General features: G+C 35.6%; 2 protein-coding genes across 5 annotated transcripts in view; one reads left to right on the top strand and one right to left on the bottom strand.

The window, feature by feature from the left end:
- Positions 1-22,608, top strand: part of C1H2orf76 (chromosome 1 C2orf76 homolog) — an 85,586-nt gene that overhangs the window by 51,902 nt on the left and 11,076 nt on the right. For all 3 annotated transcript variants that reach the window (XM_061183158.1, XM_061183168.1, XM_061183178.1), the window contains exons 4-5: positions 5,713-5,763; positions 17,897-17,934. In XM_061183158.1, coding sequence (XP_061039141.1) covers positions 5,713-5,763; positions 17,897-17,934 — 89 coding nt within the window. The remainder of the gene's footprint in view (positions 1-5,712; positions 5,764-17,896; positions 17,935-22,608) is intronic.
- The window catches only part of STEAP3 (STEAP3 metalloreductase), a 101,706-nt gene continuing 98,186 nt past the window's right edge, over positions 19,089-22,608 (bottom strand). Inside the window, exon 5 of one of the 2 annotated variants that reach the window (XM_061183119.1) lies at positions 19,089-19,175. In XM_061183119.1, coding sequence (XP_061039102.1) covers positions 19,104-19,175 — 72 coding nt within the window. In that variant the 3' untranslated portion in view covers positions 19,089-19,103. Of the gene's footprint in view, positions 19,176-19,277; positions 19,318-22,608 lie in introns of those variants that run through there. The other variant, XM_061183145.1, reaches the window with a different exon arrangement.

Here is a 22,608-nt window from a genome sequence, read left to right on the forward strand (position 1 = left end):
ATAACTTTCATGCATAAAGATGTAAAAATTCTTAATAAAATTTTAGCAAATCAAATCCAACAATATTTAAAAAGGAATAATACATTATGCCCATGTGGGGTTTATCTTAGGAATGCAAGGATGGTTTACCATTCAAAAATCAGTCAGTGTAACTCATCGTATTATAGACTAAGAAAGGAAAACCATGTAATTATTTCAATAGATGAAGACAAAATGCTGCATCCACTTCTGTTAGAAACTTTCAGTAAAGTAGGAATAGAAGGGAACTTTCTCTGCCTGATTAAGGATATTTATGAAAAACTGACACCCTACATCATACTTAATGGTGAAAAACTGAGGGCTTTTCTCCTAATATAAGGAACCAGGCATGGTGTTTTTTAGAAATCACTTCTATTCAACACTGTGTTGGAGGTTCTAGCCAGTTCAGTAAGACAAGAAAGAGAAATAAATGGCATCCAAGTTAGAAAGAAAGAAATTGTCATTATTCACTGGTGACATGATTATCTATGTAGAAAATCCTATGGAGTCTATAAAAACAGTACTGGAACTAGTAAGTTGAGCTTAACAAGGTTGAAGGATATAAATCAATATACAAAAATTAATTGTGTTACTAGCAATATATAGTTGGAAACTGAAAAAGAATAATAGCATCAAAAAATATGAAATACTTAGTATATATTCGATAGAGCTGTAAGAACTTTACACTGGAAACTCCAAAACATCACTGAGAGAAATTTAAAAAGACCGAAGTAAATGGAGAGATAGACTGTGTTCATGGATCAGAAAACTCGATATGGTTAAGACACCATGACTCCTCAAAATAATGTGTGGATTCCAATGCCAATGAAAATCTCAACAGACTTTCTTTTTCCCTTTAGGTAATGTCAAACTTATCCTAAAGTTTATAAACAAGTTATTCTAACTTGTTCAGAAATTATAAGGAAAGTAAAAATGACCTATAATATATAAATAAATAAATATATAAATAAGTCACAAAAAGTTGGAAGACTTAACACTATCTGGTTTCATGACTTATTACTGTAATGCTGTATCAGGCAAGATAGTGCGTGTGGTATTGATATATAGATGACATATATATCAATGAAAAATAGTCCAGAAATAGTCCTACACGTATATGTTTAATTGGTTTTTGACCAAGGCATTTTGGGGGGAAGAGGTCATCTTTCTAAAAAGGTGTTGGAACATTTGGATATCCATATGCAAATAAATGAACTCAACTCTTACCTCCTACCATACACAAAAACAATTTTTGTTCAAGACCTGAATTTGAAAGTTGAAACCATAAAACTTCTGAAAGAAAACATAAGAGAAGATCTTAGGGGCTGATTTTGGTAAAATTTCTTAATACAGCACAATAAGCAAAAAATAAAAAAACTTAGGCTTCATCAAAATTAAAAACTTTTGCTTTTTAAAATACACTTAAGAAAATGAAGAGGCAAACCACAGACTTGGAAGGACTTTGTAAAACATATAAACAAGGGATTTGTATCTAGGATAATAATAACTAGAAAAGAAACCAAGCTGTTACCACTCAGTAATAAGACATACAACCCAATTAAAAATGGGCAAAATAGGGCTTCCCTGGTGGCACAGTGGTTGAGAATCTGCCTGCCAATGCAGGGGACACGGGTTCGAGCCCTGGTCTGGGAAGATCCCACATGCCGCGGAGCAACAGGGCCCGTGAGCCACAACTGCTGAGCCTGCGCGTCTGGAGCCTGTGCTCCGCAACAAGAGAGGCCGCGATAGTGAGAGGCCCGCGCACCGCGATGAAGAGTGGCCCCCGCTTGCCGCAACTGAAGAAAGCCCTTGCACAGAAACGAAGACCCAACACAGCCATAAATAAATAAATAAATAAATAAATAAAAATAAAGGAATTCCTTTAAAAAAAAATGGGCAAAATATTTGAACACGCACTTCATCAAAGAAAATGTATGGATGACAGATAAGCACATTCAGTGATACTCATCATCACTGGTCTTTAGTGAAATGCAAATTAAAACCATAGTGAGAGCATAACACACCCACTAACATGACTAAAATCAAAAAATTGTAGAAATTAAAAGCTAGTATTCAGCTAGGATGTGGAAGAACTGGAACTCCTTATATGTTGCTAGTGGGAATGTTAAAAAGATAACACTTTGGAAGATGATTTGGCAAAGTCTTAACAAGTTAAACATACACCTACCATACAATCCAGCCAATTCCACTTGTAGGTGAAGTGAAAATGTCTGTCCACATATGAATACTCATAGCCTTATTCGTAGTGGTGCAAAACGGGAAACACCCTTTTTCATAAGGAAGTGTTTGTTCTTTTTTTCCTCCTCTTCAAGCATTTTTATATGTAAAGCCTTTTTCTCACCATAATGTGTTTAACGTCTAATCTTTTCTTTTGCCACCGCGGAAGATACCAGCTTTATCCTACCCTTCTTAGTGCAGCAGATGGGAGTTGGGAGGGCTGGATTCTAGTCCTGGTTCTTGATGCATCGTGCTGACCACCTGCCTTCTTGAGACCTCAGGGTTCTTACCTGCTGATTAAAGGGATTAAACGATACATATTCACTCGTGTATATTTTTGAGCACCTGCCATGTGCCAGGCACTCTTTTAGGTACTGGCAACATGATGAAGAAAATAGGCTGTAGTACCTGCCCTCACTGGAACCAGTATTCATTAACCTATAATGTGCCAGGCACTGTCGTAGGTTTTGGGAAGACAGGCCACTGTGTCTTAATCTCCAGGAATTTATGAATTAGTAGGAAAGAGAGACCAAACTAAGTAAACAGACGAAAGTATAATCGTAAAAAATGTTGTGAAGGGAGGAATATGAGAGGAGACCCCTGTGTTAGTAGGGCTGTCGGGGGAGGCCTCTTGGTGGAGGTGACAGTTGAGCTGAGATCTAAAGAGAGAAAGAGAAAAGGGGCTCCCGTTCGCCTCTGTCATCATCTCTCCTCTCGGAAGTCTAGACCGAGCGTAAGGCAGTGACTTGGTGTTTTGACTGTCGACATCTCTGAATGAAAATAGTTTCGTTGAGCTCTCTGTTCTGCACCTCAACCCTTTTTTCAGGGGTTTTCACTGTCTAGTTCAGGGAATATAAATGGCAATAAGTTAAACATTTAATTCTCCTTTCCAATGTTTAGTCAATACTTCTTTGGCCCAGAATTCAGAAGTAAGTGAGAAACAAAAGATAAAATGAAGGTCTGTGCTCTGCTAAGCCTAAGACAGACGTTTCAGATGGGGGTCAGGCAGGCAAATTTGGACTTCAGACAGGTTTCCTTTGGCCTACAGTATTTTCAAAGTCAGAAAAATTCACCTGACCCCCCAGACTTTAGCGTTTCCATTTAAAACTTTAGGCAACAGATTAGAATGTATGGGCTGCAGCCCCCTGTAATGGGATGCTTGCTCATACCTCACAGCCCCCTCCTGTTTGCCCGGCCTCATTTGCTCCTGTCATCTGGTTGGCCTCCTGTGATTTTGTTTGTCAAAGAATCATCTCAACAGGTTTTTGTTTTGTGTTTAAACATGCCTGGGACTGGCCTGCTGTGAGTCTGATCTACTGGTGCAGGGGGCTGGGTGATTCTAATGTCGGCTGGTGAGACCATAGCCCTGGCTGTGAACGTACTGGGTTGGCCAAAAAGTGCCTTCGGTTTTTAAGTAAAAATAAAAGACACATTTTTCAGTTACACCAAGAACTTTATTGAACAACGTGTTCACCATTTTGTTCCACTACCTTCTGCCATTTTTCAGGCAACTTCATGATTCCATCTTCCCAAAACTTTTTATCTTTTTGAGCAAAGAACTGTTCCTGGTGCCTTTTACAGTCTTCCAGGGAATTGACATTTTTTCCATTAAGTGAATTTTGTAAAGACCGAAATAAATGGAAATCCGAAGGTGCACTGTCTGGGTGAATACGGCGGATGAATCAGAACTTCCCAGCCAAGCTGTAACAGTTTTTGCCTGGTCATCAAAGAAAAAATATGCAGTCTTGCGTTATCCTGATGGAAGATTATGCATTTTCTGTTGACTAATTCTGGATGCTTTTCATCGAGTGCTACTTTCAGTTGGTCTAGTTGGGAGCAGTACTTGTTGGAATTAATCGTTTGGTTTTCTGGAAGGAGTTCTTAATAGAGGACTCCCTTCTAATCCCACCATATACGCAACATCACCTTCTGTGGATGAAGACCGGCCTTTGGTGTGGTTGGTGGTGGTTCATTTCACTTGCCCCACGATCTCTTCCGTTCCACATTATTGTACAGTATCCACTTTTCATCGCCCGTCACAATTTGTTTTAAAAACGGAACATTTTCATTACGTTTAAGTAGAGAATCGCATGTGGAAATTGCATTTTTACCTTTCTTGAAATAGTAAAGCATAATATGCTGAAAATGTTGCTTTTTTTCTTCCATCTTCAATATTAAAATGGTTACACAAAAATTCACCAATTTTGAGAAGTTTTTTTAAAAATGCACTCTGATACGACAGCTGTCACAATACAATCTAACATAATTGTTTTGAATGAAGTTAAAGGCAACTAAATGCTACTAGAGCCATCTTACCTTTTGGCCAACTCAGTACCTTTTTACAGGATTCCCAGGGAGCATGTGCTCTCAAGAGTGGGGACTTGTTTTGGTAACTTCTTATTTACCCTGTATCTGGAATACTTGGTAGTAGGTAGTTTAAATGCATATAACATAAATGAATATATTTTAATTTTGGTATGTATTTGACCTTTAAAAGGTAACTGTACTTAAACAGTTTTCCTAATTCAGATGTGTGGGATTTTTTAGAGTTTTCTTTGATAACACATTCCTGTGGTTTTAAGATCAAAATGTAAAAAGGAATACAGTGAGAAGTCTCCTTGCCACTTCTGTTCTCTATCTGACCAGTGCATCATGCTCCCTCCCATGAAAATATAAGCATGTGCAAACATATATTCGTATTTTCCCCCCCTTTTACTTAAAAGGTGGCTTACTAAAAATAAGGCTCTGCCTTATGCCTCATTTACTCTTGACATATCTTGAAGATCTTATCATATTAGCAGAGAGCTTCTTCCTCATCCTTTTTTTTTTTTACAGTTGAAAAATATGTTTAATGGTTTGGGCATATTATAGTTTATTTAGCAAGTACCCCCATTGAAGGATATTTGGATTTTTCCAGGCATTTACTATTGCAAACAGTGCTACAGTTAGTACCTTTGTATGTATGTCGTTTCATACACACACGCACAAGAGTGTGCAAAGTATATCTCTATGGTAAATTCTCCAAGTGGAATTGCTAGGTCAAAAGGTATATGCATATGTAATTTTGATATATGTTACTTAATTGCCCTCTGTAGGGGTTGTAGTTTAATTATTATTTAAAACTAATTCTAGTATTTGGGACACTGTTTGAAAATTTTTTTTACTCTGTTTTTGTTCTGTTTTCTTTGCTGAGTTAGAGTTGTTACATGGTAGGTTATCTGAAATTTGGTAAGAGTATTAAGATCGTTCTAGATCATTGGTTTCCACTACTAACTTAACCCCCCCAAGGGGTTCTCAGATTCACATGCTAAATGAACATCAACTATATAATAATGTCTCCCACATACATACTGTATATTTCAAATGTATAAGATGCTATTGTATAATAAAATGCTAATTCACTTAATACTATGTCTATTTGAATATTTTATAATAAAAATAATCTTTCTCTTACAGATATCCCTTTGAGAACCAGCCTGCCACCACCATTCAGAAATTATAAATATGGTAACCAATTTTTCTTATTCTTTTAAGATATATATTAATATAATTTCACATTAGTTTTATATTGATGTGAATTTAAATTCGGTTTTCAAAAATGAATTTACTCTCTGTATATAAAAACCACTACGGAAGTTATTTAGAAATATAGGATTCTAGTATATCATTAAATTGTAATTGTGTAGGGAAGTGTATGAACTGTATATTCCTCCTATTTGTGAGGAATAGCATGTTTGGCAAACTGTCTAAAATGAATTTCTTTGTCAGGTAATCAGAAAAGAAGAAATGATTAAAGACTAGGAATTATAAGAAGAGATTTAACATTTTAGAGGCCAGTAACTTGAGCATGTTACATAGTAATTTTATATGTTGCAATTATTGATTTTAAAATGTAGTAATAAGGCAAGAAGCTGGGTTTCATTATTCATTATAAAGATGGTACAGTTATTAACCTTCAGCGTAGTGACACTCACCAAACTTTGAATTTGAGACTTCACTTGAGAATTACAATGCACCTAATAAATATTTCTGTTAATTGGTGCAGACATTTTTAAAGCATAAATTTTTTATTACCCTAGATCATTTTTGGAGTGGTTTTTAATTCTGCTGCCATTTGGTAGAGCAACTTATGACCTAAAATACTTTGAAATCACAATCTTCACCGTGTGTATGCATTTTAATATCCAGAGACTAATTGTGAGGTCACAAGGGGTAGTCAAGCAGAAGTTAAAGGCACTGAGTGGAAAGTACTTTGATTTATTGGACTTAAAGAATTTACGTACTAAATATTGAATAAGAGAAAGGAATAAAAAGCATGATTAACTAAATATGAAACTTCTCCAGTTTCGTCTTTCATGGCTTTCAAAGTATCATGCCTTGAAATGTAACCTTAAACTTGAATCAGCCTGCAGATGCCACTTAAAGTTAGCATAGCTACATATAGTTTCCCTTTTTGCATGGTGTGGGTGTGTATTCAAACTTGTGTTCCATGTAAGTTATTTTATAAATTTATTTATTTATTTTCATTTTTTGCTGTGTTGGGTCTTCGTTTCTGTGCGAGGGCTTTCTCCAGTTGTGGCAAGTGGGGGCCACTCTTCATTGCGGTGCGCGGGCCTCTCACTATCGCGGCCTCTCTTGTTGCGGAGCACAAGCTCCAGATGCGCAGGCTCAGTAATTGTGGCTCACGGGCTTAGTTGCTCCGCGGCATGTGGGATCTTCCCAGACCAGGGCTCGAACCCGTGTCCCCTGCATTGGCAGGCAGACTCTCAACCACTGCACCACCAGGGAAGCCCTAAGTTATTTTAAAAGACCAGTTTTAGATCATGAAATCATCAAAATATCTGACTGTTAATCATCACGGTGGTAAACAATATATTCCTGTCAATTTCTCCCTTTATGTATGTTAGTATTTGTTTTGTGTTTTTACGTGCTCCTATATTGGGTGCTATATGTTTTTAAAAATTAATTAATTAATTAATTAATTAGGCTGCATTGGCTCTTTGTTGCGGTGCGCAGGCTTCTCTCTCGTTGTGGCGCGTGGGCTCAGTAGTTGGGGCGCAGGCTGTAGAGCACATGGGCTTAGTTGACCCGCAGCATGTGGGATCTTAGTTCCCCGACCAGGGATCGAACCCGCGTCCCTTGCATTGGAAGGCAGATTCTTAACCACTGGACCACCAGGGAAGTCCCGGGTGCATATATGTTAATGAGTGTAATCCTCTTCTTGTATTGAGCCTTTTATCATTATATAGTGTCCTTTCTTTCTTTATGGCCTTTGTCATAAAGTCTATTTTGTCTGATATAAGTATTTCCACCCCTGCTTTCTTGTCCTTTTCATTTGCCTAAAATAGCTTTAAAAATTTTTTTTTGTTTTTGTTTTGTTTATTTTTTAATTGAAGTATAGTTGATTTACAATGTTATGTTAATTTCTGCTGCGCAGCAAAGTGATTCAGTTATACACATATATACATTCTTTTTTATATTCTTTTCCATTATGGTTTATCCCACTACGTTGTGCTGTATAGTAGGACCTTGTTGCCCATCCATTCTGTACATAATAGTTTGCATCTACTAATCCCAAAACTCCCAGTCCATCCCTCCCGCACACTCTTCCCCCTTGGCAACCACAAGTCTGTTCTCTATGTCTGTGAGTCTGTTTCTGCTTTGTAGATAGGGTTCATTTGTGTCAAATTTTAGATTCAACATATAAGTGATATCATATGGTATTTGTCTTTCTCTTTCTGACTTACTTAGTGTGATAATCTCTAGTTGCATCCATGTTGCTGCAAATGGCATTGTTTCGTTCTTTTTTATGGCTGAGTAGTATCCCATTGTATACATGTACCACGTCTTCTTTATCCATTCCTCTGTCAGTAGACATTTAGGTTGTTTCCATGTCTTGGCTATTGTGAATAGTGCTGCTATGAACATAGGGGTACATGTATCTTTTTGAATTATGGTTTTGTCCAGATATATGCCCAGGAGTGGGATTGTTGGATCATACGGTAGTTCTATTTTTAGTTTTTTGAGGAACCTCCATACTGTTTTCCATAGTGGCTGCACCAACTTACATTCCCACCAATAGTGTAGGAGGGTTCCCCTTTCTCCACACCCTCTCCAGCATTTGTTATTTATAGACTTTTTAATGATGACCATTCTGACCAGTGTGAGGTCTGGTCAGCTACATACAAGCTACATACAAACATATGTCTGTAGCTTAGATGATTTAACAAAGAAAGGGACATTAATACAACACTCCATTAAAAACCACTGTGAGGTGGTACTAGTTGTAGTTTTGATTTACATCTTTGAGCATCTTTTCATGTGCCTATTGGCCATCTGTATGTCTTCTTTGGAGAAACGTCTATTTAGGTCTTCTGCCCATTTTTTGATTGGGTTGTTTGGTTTTTTATTGTTGAGTTGTATGAGCTGTTTGTATATTTTGGAAATTAAGCCCTTGTTGGTCACATCATTTGCAAATATTTTCTCCCATTCTGTAGATTGTCTTTTCGTTTTGTTTATGGTTTCCTTTGCTGTGCAAAAGCTTGTAAGTTTGATTAGGTCCCATTTGTTTATTTTTCTATTGCCTATTGCCTTGGGAGACTGACCTAAGAAAACATTGGTATGATTTATGTCAGAGAATGTTTTCTTCTAGGAGTTTTATGGTGTATTGTCTTATGTTTAAGTCTTTAAGCCATTTTGAGTTTATTTTTGTACATGGTGTGAGGGTGTGTTCTAACTTCTTGAGGGTGTGTTCTAACTTCATTGATTTACATGCAGCTATCCAACTTTCCCAGCGCCACTTGCTGAAGAGACTTTTTCCCATTTTGTATTCTTGCCTACTTTGTCAATGATTAATTGACTGTAGGTGTGTGGGTTTATTTCTTGGCTCTCTATTCTGTTCCATTGAAACATATGTCTGTTTTTGTACCAGTAGCACACTGTTTTGATTACTGTAGCTTTGTAGTATTGTCTGAAGTCTAGAAGGGTTATGCCTCCTGCTTTGTTCCTTTTCCTCAGGATTGCTTTGGCAATTCTGGGTCTTTTATGGTTCCATGCATGAAATATCTTTTTCCATCCCCTCACTTTCAATCTATGTGTGTCCTTCACCCTAAAGTGGGTCTCTTGTAGGCAGCATATTGTAGGCTCTTGTTTTATTATCCAGTCTTTCACTCTGTGTCATTTGATTGGAGCATTTAGTCCATTGACATTTAAGGTAATTATTGATAGATAGGTATTTATTGCCATTTTAAACGTTGCTTTCCAGTTGATTTTGTATTTCTTCCTTGTTCTTTTTGTTTTTCCATGGTAGTGGATAATGTACCTCTCATATTATTCTACCTTATTAACATTCTCTTGTCCTATTATTTCTATACTAAGATGAATTGACAGGAAAAATGAATACATTTATCTGTGAAGAAATTAGAGAACCACCATGGCTTTGATAGATTTCAAGTGACTGTCTGCATTTGGCTCTTTAACAATCTGCCACTTTGTGTTTGACAAGAAAGGCTGAAGTGTTACTTTCTCACCTGTCCTTGTCCTGCAGTATTGCTACACTCTCTATGGGGTTGAACACACTGGGTGTTGGGGAGTGGAAAGGACACAGGCTCAAATTTCATTTTTGTTAGTTGCCATTTCTGTGCCCTTGGACAAAGGTCCAGTTCTCTCTGCCAGGCCACCAAGAGTCTGAGATTTCTCAGAGCCCTTCCTCCCATTTAATTGGCATCTACATCTATTACTGATTTACCCTGGCCAGACAGTGTGTTCATAAAGCACGGGGGATGTTGTTTTATTTTTAAATCCTATCGTTTAGGCTTGGTGCATGTGTGCAGTAAATGTTGGTTGTTGTGCAGTGTGGGGCTGCTAATCCTGTTTGTTTCTAAGGCTGTGTGAGAGTAGATTAAACAATGTGAACACATTAAATTCTCCGCAAACATAAGATCTTCTTTTTATTTTTATGAGGTTGCTTTCCTCAAGGAATTTGCATTAAGGAAACAATATCCACAGAAGTTGTTTCTGTTAATAATGAAGATTATTTTTTTAAGAAGGAAAAACAAGTGAAAGAGATGATTTAACAAAGAAAGGGACATTAATACAACATCTTTTGCTAGCTTGTCATTTCTCCTTTCTTACCTTCTTCCCAAGTCTTACCAATTTCTGTTGGAGAGAAAAATCTGGTGAAAATTTCTGTTCAAAGCATTTCTTTTTCTGCTAAAAAATGTGGCCTCCTTCTTGTGGGGTTCTAGAACCTATCAGAACAAAGATATTTCTAATTTAAAGACTTGTTAGCAAAATATATAGAACATGATTAACATTTGGCAAGGTCAAACTACAGTTTTGCAAGTTGATTGCAAGGTCCTTTTCTTTAAAAAAAAACTACTCTTGGCTTCTTTAGTCTCCAGTAACAAACTGATATATATCTGCAGTGAGAAAAAGAGTATAATAGGTAACTCAGTATAATAGATAATTCACAAGTCACATTTGTTTATTTTCTTGTGTACATTGTAAGCTTATTTTTAGCAGTTGTGGCATATTTACATCCTAAGTATGTGTATTTCACTTAGGTTAGATTTATTTTTATTTCTTAACAATACATATAGTCCAGGGATTAGGCTGACCTTATATTAAAAATTGCAATAGGTAATTGAAAGTTGACTTTTTAAAATAATGGGTAATTCAGGGTGCTGGTTCTTAACTGAATAGGTACCCTATTCTTCTGTATTATTAGAACATAGTTAAATCAAGGTTTGTTTTTTTTAAACAGATCCTTTTTTTTTTTATTCAAACAGAAAGTCACACAAATTATAATCATCCTCATCAGTTCACTCAGTCCCATGTAATTAATTTTTTTTTCATGTTGATCTTTTGTTAGCACTTTTATGAATTCATCAGTTTTCCATTAGAGTTCTGAAAATGCTTATTCATTCAGTTCAGCAGTATAGTCAGTTACCAGAAACCTGTGCTTGTCAGAGTCTTTTCCATGAATTCCTTGAAGATGAAACCCATTTATAGGAACATTTTTGCAAAAGCATCAGAGTACACCCAGAACTGTCTGTAAATGACAAAAAACTTAAAAATGACACAGTTAAAGATTTTTTTTTTCACACACACACACTGTATTTTATTTTTACAAGAGATAAATAGACTGACACCAAGCATTGTACATGGATGACCACAAAAAAAGCAACAATGATTGCAATTACCAAACATGAAACACATTCATACTATGTCATAATATTGACATTCAGTCCAGTAATCCTCCACTGTAACAGCTCCTTTACTTTGCAGTGAAAATTGATTTGTATATTCTTTGCCTCTGAGTCCTTGTGGGATTTTTTTTTTTTTTAATTCAAACAGAGAGTCACAAAAATTATACTCATCCTCATCAGTTCACTCAGTCCCATGTAATTAATTTATTTTTTCATGTTGATCTTTTGTTAGCACTTTTATGAATTCATCAGTTTTCCATTAGAGTTCTGAAAATGCTTATTCATTCAGTTCAGCAGTATAGTCAGTTACCAGAAACCTGTGCTTGTCAGAGTCTTTTCCATGAATTCCTTGAAGATGAAACCCATTTATAGGAACATTTTTGCAAAAGCATCAGAGTACACCCAGAACTGTCTGTAAATGACAAAAAACTTAAAAATGACCACGGTTAAAGATTTGATGAAAGTTTATAATAATGCAATTGACAAGGAAATTTAGTTATTTCTGAGATATACATTTTAAAATAATAACTAGAATTATGACTTATAACATTATACCAGAACATATAAGATTTTTAGGAATTTCATGTAATGTCTGAAACATTTATATTAACATATTTCCAAACAAATAACCCAAAGAAAGTTTAGTATTAGTTGTTTTTTTGTTTTTTAATTTTTTAATTTAATTTTATTTATTTTTTTATACAGCAGGTTCTTATTAGTCATCCATTTTATACACATCAGTGTATACATGTCAATCCCAATCTCCCAATTTATCACACCACCATCCCCACCCCCCCACGGCTTTCCCCCCTTGGTGTCCATACATTTGTTCTCTACATCTGTGTCTCAACTTCTGCCCTGCAAACCAGTTCATCTGTACCATTTTTCTAGGTTCCACATACATGCGTTAATATACGATATTTGTTTTTCTCTTTCTGACTTACTTCACTCTGTATGACAGTCTCTAGGTCCATCCACGTCTCAACAAAGGACCCAATTTCGTTCCTTTTTATGGCTGAGTAATATTCCATTGTATATATGTACCACAACTTCTTTATCCATTCGTCTGTCGACGGGCATTTGGGTTGCTTCCATGACCTGGCTATTGTAAATAGTGCTGCAATGAACATTGGGGTGCATGTGTCTTTTTGAATTATGGTTTTCTCTGGGTATATGCCCAGTAGTGGGATTGCTGGATCATATGGTAATTCTATTTTTCGTTTTTTAAGGAACCTCCATACTGTTCTCCATAGTGGCTGTATCAATTTACATTCCCACCAACAGTGCAAGAGGGTTCCCTTTTCTCCACATCCTCTCCAGCATTTGTTGTTTGTAGATTTTCTGATGATGCCCATTCTAATGGTGTGAGGTGATACCTCATTGTAGTTTCAATTTGCATTTCTCTAATAATTAGTGATGTTGAGCAGCTTTTCATGTACCTCTTTGCCATCTGTATGTCTTCTTTGGAGAAATGTCTATTTAGGTCTTCTGCCAATTTTTGGATTGGGTTGTTTGTTTTTTTAATATTGAGCTGCATGAGCTGTTTATATATTTTGGAGATTAATCCTTTGTCTGTTGATTCATTTGCAAATATTTTCTCCCATTCTGAGGGTTGTCTTTTCGTCTTGTTTATGGTTTCCTTGCTGTGCAAAAGCTTTGAAGTTTCATTAGGTCCCATTTGTTTATTTTTGTTTTTATTTCCATTACTCTAGGAGGTGGATCTAAAAAGATCTTGCTGTGGTTTATGTCAAAGAGTGTTCTTCCTATCTTTTCCTCTAAGAGTTTTATAGAGTCTGGTCTTACATTTAGGTCTCGAATCCATTTTGAGTTTATTTTTGTGTATGGTGTTAGGGAGTGTTCTAATTTCATTCTTTTACATGTAGCTGTCCAGTTTTCCCAGCACCACTTATTGAAGAGACTGTCTTTTCTCCATTGTATATCGTTGCCTCCTTTGTCATAGATCAGTTGACCATAGGTGTGTGGGTTTATCTCTGGGCTTTCTATCTTGTTCCATTGATCTATGTTTCTGTTTTTGTGCCAGTACCATATTGTCTTGATTACTGTAGCTTTGTAGTATAGTCTGAAGTCAGGGGGTCTGATTCCTCCCACTCCGTTTTTTTCCCTCAAGACTGCTTTGGCTATTCAGGGTCTTTTGTGTCTCCATATAAATTTTAAGATTTTTTGTTCTAGTTCTGTGAAAAATGCCAGTGATCGTTTGATAGGGATTGCATTGAATCTGTAGATTGCTTTGGGTAGTATAGTCATTTTCACAATATTGATTCTTCCAATCCAAGAACATGGCATATCTCTCCATCTGTTGGTATCATCTTTAATTTCTTTCATCAGTGTCTTATAGTTTTCTGCATACAGGTCTTTTGTCTCCCTAGGTAGGTTTATTCCTAGGTATTTTATTCTTCTTGTTGCAATGGTAAATGGGAGTGTTTCCTTAATTTCTCTTTCAGATTTTTCATCATTAGTGTATAGGAATGCAAGAGATTTCTGTGCATTAATTTTGTATCCTGCAACTTTACCAAATTCATTGATTAGCTCTAGTAGTTTTCTGGTGGCATCTTTACGATTCTCTGTGTATAGTGTCATGTCATCTGCAAACAGTGACAGTTTTACTTCTTCTTTTCCAATTTGTATTCCTTTTATTTCTTTTTCTTCTCTGATTGCCATGGCTAGGACTTCCAGAAACTATGTTGAATAATAGTGGTGATAGTGGACATCCTTGTCTTGTTCCTGATCTTAGAGGAAATGCTTTCAGTTTTTCACCATTGAGAATGATGTTTGCTGTGGGTTTGTCATATATGGCCTTTATTATGTTGAGGTAGGTTCCCTGTATGCCCACTTTCTCGGGAGTTTTTATCATAAATGGGTGTTGAATTTTGTCAAAAGCTTTTTCTGCGTCTATTGAGATGATCATATGGTTTTTATTCTTCAATTTGTTAATATGGTGTATCACATTGATTGAGTTGCATATATTGAAGAATCCTTGCATCCCTGGGATAAATCCCACTTGATCATGGTGTATGATCCTTTTAATGTGTTGTTGGATTCTGTTTGCTAGTATTTTGTTGAGGATTTTTGCATCTATATTCATCAGTGATATTGGTCTGTGATTTTCTTTTTTTGTAGTATCTTTGTCTGGTTTTGGTATCAGGGTGATGGTGGCCTCAGAGAATGAGTTTGGGAGTGTCCCTTCCTCTGCAGTTTTTGGGAAGAGTTTGAGAAAGGTGGGTGTTAGCTCTTCTCTAAATGTTTGATAGAATTCACCTGTGAAGCCATCTGGTCCTGGACTTTTGTTTGTTGGAAGATTTTTAATCACAGTTTCAATTTCATTACTTGTGATTGGTCTGTTCATATTTTCTGTTTCTTCCTGGTTCATTCTTGGAAGGTTATACCTTTCTAAGAATTTGTCCATTTCTTCCAGGTTGTCCATTTTATTGGCATAGAGTTGCTTGTAGTAGTCTCTTAGGGTGCTTTGTATTTCTGTGGTGTCTGTTGTAACTTCTCCTTTTTCATTTCTAATTTTATTGATTTGAGTCCTCTCCCTGTTTTTCTTGACGAGTCTGGCTAATGGTTTATCAATTTTGTTTATCTTCTCAAAGAACCAGCTTTTAGTTTGATTGATCTTTGCTATTTTCTTTGTTTCTATTTCATTTATTTCTGCTCTGATCATTATAATTTCTTTCCTTCTGCTAACCTTGGGTTTTGTTTTTTCTTCTTTCTCTAGTTCCTTTAGGTGTAAGGTTAGATTGTTTATTTGAGATTTTTCTTGTTTCTTGAGGTAGGCTTGTATAGCTATAAACTTCCCTCTTAGAACTGCTTTTGCTGCATCCCATAGGTTTTGGATTGTCGTGTTTTCATTGTCATTTGTCTCTAGGTATTTTTTGATTTCCTCTTTGATTTCTTCAGTGCTCTCTTGGTTATTTAGTAACGTATCATTTAGCCTCCATGTGTTTGTGTTTTTTACCTTTTTTTCCCTGTAATTCATTTCTAATCTCATAGTGTTGTGGTCAGAAAAGATGCTTGATATGATTTCAATTTTCTTCAATTTACTGAGGCTTGATTTGTGACCCAAGATGTGATCTATCCTGGAGAATGTTCCGTGCGCACTTGAGAAGAAAGTGTAACCTGCTGTTTTTGGATGGAATGTCCTATAAATATCAATTAAATCTATCTGGTCTATTGTGTCATTTAAAGCTTCTGTTTCCTTATTTAGTTTCATTTTGGATGATCTGTCCATTGGTGTAAGTGAGGTGTTAAAGTCCCCCACTATTATTGTGTTACTGTTGATTTCCTCTTTTATAGCTGTTAGCAGTTGCCGTATGTATTGAGGTGCTCCTATGCTGGGTGCATATATATTTATAATTGTTATATCTTCTTCTTGGATTGATCCCTTGATCATTATGTAGTGTCCTTCCTTGTCTCTTGTAACATTCTTTATTTTAAAGTCTATTTGATCTGATATGAGTATTGCTACTCCAGCTTTCTTTTGATTTCCATTTGCATGGAATATCTTTTTCCATCCCCTCACTTTCAGTCTGTATGTGTCCCTAGGTCTGAAGTGGGTCTCTTTTAGACAGCATATATATGGGTCTTGTTTTTGTATCCATTCAGTAAGCCTGTGTCTTTTGGTTGGAGCATTTAATCCATTCACGTTTAAGGTAATTATCGATATGTATGTTCCTATGACCATTTTCTTAATTGTTTTGGGTTTGTTTTTGTAGGTCCTTTTCTTCTCTTATGTTTCCCACTTAGAGAAGTTCCTTTAGCATTTGTTGTAGAGCTGGTTTGGTGGTGCTGGTTTCTCTTAGCTTTTGCTTGTCTGTAAAGCTTTTGATTTCTCCATCAAATCTGCATGAGATCCTTGCCGGGTAGAGTAATCTTGGTTGTAGGTTCTTCCCTTTCATCACTTTAAGTATATCATGCCACTCCCTTCTGGCTTTTAGAGTTTCTGCTGAGAAATCAGCTGTTAACCTTATGGGAGTTCCCTTGTATGTTATTTGTCATTTTTCCCTTGCTGCTTTCAATAAATTTTCTTTGTCTTTAATTTTTGCCAATTTGATTACTATGTGTCTCGGCGTGTTTCTCCTTGGGTTTATCCTGTATGGGACTCTCTGCGCTTCCTGGACTTGGGTGGCTATTTCCTTCCCCATGTTAGGGAAGTTTTCGACTATAATTTCTTGAAATATTTTCTCTAGTCCTTTCTCTCTTCTTCTCCTTCTGGGACCCCTATAATGTGAATGTTGTTGCGTTTAATGTTGTCCCAGAGGTCTCTTAGGCTGTCTTCATTTCTTTTCATTCTTTTTTCTTTATTCTGTTCCGCAGCAGTGAATTCCACCATTCTGTCTTCCAGGTCACTTATCCGTTCTTCTGCCTCAGTTATTCTATTGATTCCTTCTAGTGTAGTTTTCATTTCAGTTATTGTATTGTTCATCTCTGTTTGTTTGTTCTTTAATTCTTCTAGGTCTTTGTTAAACATTTCTTGCATCTTCTCGATCTTTGCCTCCATTCTTTTTCTGAGGTCCTGGATCATCTTCACTATCATTATTCTGAATTCTTTTTCTGGAAGGTTGCCTATCTCCACTTCATTTAATTGTTTTTCTGGGGTTTTATCTTGTTCCTTTTTTATCTTGTTTCATTTCATTTCACTGGAATTCCTTGTTGAATCAAACAGCATGATTGATAGAAATGAATTTTAGTTTAAGGTTAAGAGTTTATTCAGACATAATAACACATGTAATCATAATACATTAATTAAATGGTTAGATAAAACTGAGTGGAGAATTGGAAACTTTCTGAATTGAGTAAAGCAGATTAGATGGTGTGAGCCTGTGTATTATTTCAAAACCAGAAGACAGTAGTAGTCTTTGGGTATTAGCAGCCTTGGTCAGATTACCAGTGATCCTTGATGGTGTTTGAATTCTGAGAGTGGTAACAACTTGTTGGTATGATTTGACCTCCTGTCACTGAATCTATTCTGAGAGATTAATAGATTAGTAATAGTAGTAGTAGTAGACATTAACAAAGTCTGTCTTAATTTAAGACAGACTGTTTTTTTTAAACCTTATTTGTTAATCTTAGCATTTAGTGACTCTAACAAACAGGGTAGAATAATGTCATTCACCTGTCTTCTAAGGGAAACTGTGCTGAGTTGACTTCAGGTTATTGTACAAACACAGTTGTGTGTGTCAAAGGCCAGGGCTTTAAATATCTTTATACAGTGAGCTTTAATTTTAATGATATGCAAATGTAATTTTTATTTTAATATGTACTAGAGGTTTAAGTGAACCTGATCATAAGGCAAAGACTCAGATTTCTCAGTTTCATAGCTGCCACCTTCTCCCCATCTCACTTTAATAGTTTGAAATGAAGTTTTAGAATAGTTTTAGTAAAAAGACAACTTGTTTTTTTTTTTCTTTCAGATAAACTAAAGATTGTTCATCAAGCACATAAATCAAAGGTATGTTTCATATGTACAGTATCTGGCACACACATAGCAAGTATTCAATTTTGGTTGACTTAGTGAATAAATGAATGAACACATGTATTTCTAAAATATTTTCCATTATAATAGAATTTTTAATTTTGTAGCTACCCTTTCTATAGCCTTACTTTTCCATTAAAGAAAAAAAAAAAACCTCTAAGTCATATTCCTGTTAGTAGATCCTTTTAAAAAAAAGTGTTAATTAAAAAAAAACAACATTATATATCAAGCAAATGTGTTACATAAAATAAGCATAAAACTTGGTAAAATAAATTCAGGTTACATATAAAGGAAGTCAAGTATTATCTGTCATTCCAATTTCTTTGATTTTCTTAATTCTGTACCAGAAGAAGAGAGCCAAAAGCAGATGAAAATACTGTGTTTTTTTTCTGATTTGACTGTTCCGGTGTGTAAGAGAAGGCCCCGGACTGTGGCTCTTGGGAACAGACCTATTAGTTCCACAGAGGACATAGCCTTCCCCAAAGAGGACTGATTAGTTATTTGTTTATAGTATATTTCCATTTCTGTTTTCTTACTTTTTTAGAGTGATGTTTTTATGTTTGCTTCTCATACAGATAGACCAGAGTGATCTTTTTTCTTGAATCTCAGTGACCTTGTGGAGACTTCTCATTAAAGTAATAACCTTCTCTATTATACAGACTACTCAAGGACAAGGGACTGTATCTTATTCTTCATATCTCCAATACCTAGCACAATGCCTCATTCGTAGGAGTGTTTCCATAACAATTTTTGAAGGAAGTATTTTATGAATTCATTTAATTTCATTCTCTTCTCTAGCCATAGATGCCCTCCATAAACTCAATCACCTTTTAAATAAACGTATAACAAAAGATCATAAAGAAGATGGCCTGAGGGTATGTCTGTTGACTATGAATTAGTAACTCAAAAACATTTTTTTTCTGATGGCTTAAAACAACACACATTTATTCTCTTATAGTTCTGGAGGTCAGAAATCTGAAATCAGTTTCCCTGGGTAAAATCAAGCTGGGTCTTTCCAGTAACTTTATTTTTTTATACCAAGGATTATATATACAAATTTGACAGTATCCATTGTCAAACACTTTAAAATTTAGTGCTTGTGTGTGTCTGGGACTGTGGTGTAGAATCCGTACTTTGTATCGATGCTAGAATTGTATCTGTCCACATTCTCCATCCACTTTCTCTTCTCCAAGGCGGGACCCTTCACAACCTTGTCCCTAAAACATGGAGAGTAGGAAGCTTGGTCTGATTGTAGAAGGGAAATATATAAAATGAAGTCACAATGAAACAGTATGCTCTTTGAAAAGGTTGTCATTCTCCATTCAGTGTTGCATTTTTACATCATTGAGCTCATGTTTCCTAAAAGGAATAATAACTAAATTATTCCTTTATCCTTAATGAAGACCTAGTTCATAATATTCAAATAATCAGTATTATTACATTTTTTAAAAATCAGGAAGTTTTCCTGCTATAGTTGGAAATATCTTAGAATTGTTTCTTATATTTAAAACATATGTTCCATCTTGGCATGTTAGAGTTGAAAAGTTAGGGCCTATTTTTAGTTGAGCAACGTATTTACTTAAAGAAAGAGTCCCAGAACAAATTAAGTCACTTAGAATGTTTCAGGAATCTGGCTTTATAAACTTTCATCTAAACCATAATGATTCTAGTTAAGTACAGACTATATACCCCAGAGATGGTTCTTCAAATTTCCTCTTTAACTTTTGTAAGGAAGGAGCCAATATATTTTCACAGATACGGTTTTAAGACTTAAAAATTTTACCCTCATATCCTCATTTGTGCCCTTTCCAACTACCAGACATTTTTGTCATTTTTCATGTGCATTCTACTCCTCATTGGCAGGGCCTATAAGCATCTCTGGCCCAGACTGTCAGTTTTCCAACCCATCTGTAATTTTAATCTCCTTCCTTAGCCAAAGGGAGAGACTTCCAAATAACTCCTATATCTTAATGAACTTGTTCACGAAAGGCATTTTCCCCATTTCCCGAATTTTCTAGGTCCAAAGACTTTCTTAATTACAATTACCAGGTATACACAGAAATTTCTTGCCATCACAATAAAAAGGTGACTGGATACCTTCCCACCAGAGCCTCCTGTTTGGATGATGAGCTCAGTGTTTATTGAATGAATCAATAGTTACAAATAATTACCATAATATGATTTATTTTTTATCAAGAAAATGTATTTGTGTGTCTGTGTGTGTATTTTGATTATAATCAGTAGGCTACTTGTAAAGTCATAATTCCTATCAAAAAGGTTTGAAAGAAAAACCATAATTTCTATCTTTTATTTTGTGAGTTTGGAAACCAGATAGCTATCCTTGTTCAAAGTTTATGAAAGGAAGAAGTCACACTCTTTTTTTTTTTTTTTTTTAATACATTTCTTTTCTTTTTTTTTTTTTTTTAATTTATTTTTGGTTGCGTTGGGTCTTCGTTGCTGTGCGTGGGCCTTCTTTTTAGTTGCGGTGAGCGGGGGCCACTCTTCATTGAAGTGCGCGGGCCTCTCATTGCGGTGGCCTCTCTCGTCTTGGAGCACCGGCTCTAGGTGCGCGAGCTCTAGAGCGCAGGCTCAGTAGTTGTGGCGCACAGGCCCAGCCGCTCTGCAGCATGTGGGATCTTCCCGAACCAGGGCTCGAACCCGTGTCCCCTGCATTGGCAGGCAGACTCCCAACCACTGCGCCACCAGGGAAGCCCCGAAGTCACACTCTTGAATAAACTTTGTAAGAAATATACAAGATCTTTAAGAACAAGGCTTTAAAATGCCAGTGAGGGTATTCAGTTGTCCAAACTCATAGAGCTGAACTCCTCTTAAGATCTATGCATTTCCTTTACATGAAATTCTACCTCAATTTAACAAAAAAGTAAAGCATATAAAGAGGGATACAAGATGAGACTTAAGTGCAAGTATTAGGATATTTGGATGGGAAGATGCAACAGCATGAAGATGTCAGTTCTCTCATAGTTAATTTACAAATTTAATGCCACCCAAATAAAATTCTACAGTTGTGTGTATATATGTATTTGTATATATGTGTGTGTGTGTGTATATATGTGTGTGTGTATATGTGTGTGTGTGTATATATATGTATGAGCTAAAGAAACTGATTATAAAACTAACATGCAAAAAATAAATAATGAAGAATAGTCAGAAAAAAGAAGAGAAATGAAAGTGACTAACCCTGGCACATGTTAAGACATATTATAAAACTATACTAGTTAAAACAGTGTGGTACTGTCACATGAACTGTTAGTTCAATGGCACAGAATTAGAAGCCCAAAAATAGACCTAACTATATATAGGAATTTAATATATATTAAATATTGCATTTCAAATTTATGGAGAAAATATGGAGGATTCAGTAAATGTTATTGAAACAGCTACGTAGACATCTAGAAAACAGTTAAATTGAATCCATATCCTTTTCTTATGCCAAAATAAATACTCATTGGGTTAATGACATAAATCTAAGATGAAACCCATAGGTGAGGGTAGAAATGAAATAGATTAACATGAGTGGATAATTTGTTCAGGCCACGTGATGGGTACAGGAGGGTTCATTGTACTATTCTGTATACATTGTATGTTTGAAATTCTCTATGATTAAAAGTTTAAAAGATGAAATTAATTAAAATATTTGAAGTAAACATGGAATCTTAAAAGTAATCTTAGACTGAAGGTCCAAATATGATAGGAAAATAAAAGATTGATACATTTTACTTTATTCATTAATTTATTCAACATTCAGCACCTTCTTTTTAAAAAAAAACACTATAAGAAAAATGAAGGAACAACTGAAAAACTGAGAGAAAATTTTCTAACTTATATTACAGAAAAGGCCTAATTTTACAATTCCATTGAAAAAATTATCCTACAAGTTTATTAAAAAATAGAAAATATTCAAATCTATACTTAAAATAAATACAAATTAAGACTATACTTAATTTATATCTGCTGGATTGGCAGAGATCAAAAGATTTTGGTAATACACTGTGTTGGTGAGGGTGTGGGAAACAGGGACTCTCAGTGATGGGTAGCATTGGTATAAATGGGTACTGCTTCTTTGGAGAGTAATTTGGCAATATCTGTCAAAATAAAAATTGCCCTTACTTTCTGACTCAATAGTTCTACTTCTAGGAATTTATCTTACAGATAAAACTTATGCAAAATAATATATGTACAAGGATATTTTTTGCAAGATTGTGTATGGTAGGAAGAGATAGGAAACAACCTGAATGTCCATCAGTAGGGACAGAGAGGGAGAGTTAATACTTTCATTGGAATATGCTGCAACCTTGATAAATTATGAGGCAGCTCTTACACTGATTTTGAATGACTTTAAGATATTTTAAGAGAAAAAAGTAAGGTGTTAGAACACAGCATATAATATGCCATTATTTGTGTGAAAAAGTTTACATGCACATCTCCACCTGCATGTATACGTACAGGGACAGACTCTGGAAGGATACATAAGAATTAGTACAAATTCTCTGGAGAAGAACTAGTTGGATGGGGTTGGGAGGAGACTACTTCTCACTCTCTCCATATGTACGTGGAGAATTTTGTATTGTGAGTATGTATTACCTATTCTAAAATGATTTTTTTAGGCCTTCCCTGGTGGTCCAGTGGCTA

Source organism: Eubalaena glacialis, chromosome 1, assembly GCF_028564815.1.
Source record: "Eubalaena glacialis isolate mEubGla1 chromosome 1, mEubGla1.1.hap2.+ XY, whole genome shotgun sequence".
Classification (NCBI taxonomy): domain Eukaryota; kingdom Metazoa; phylum Chordata; class Mammalia; order Artiodactyla; family Balaenidae; genus Eubalaena; species Eubalaena glacialis.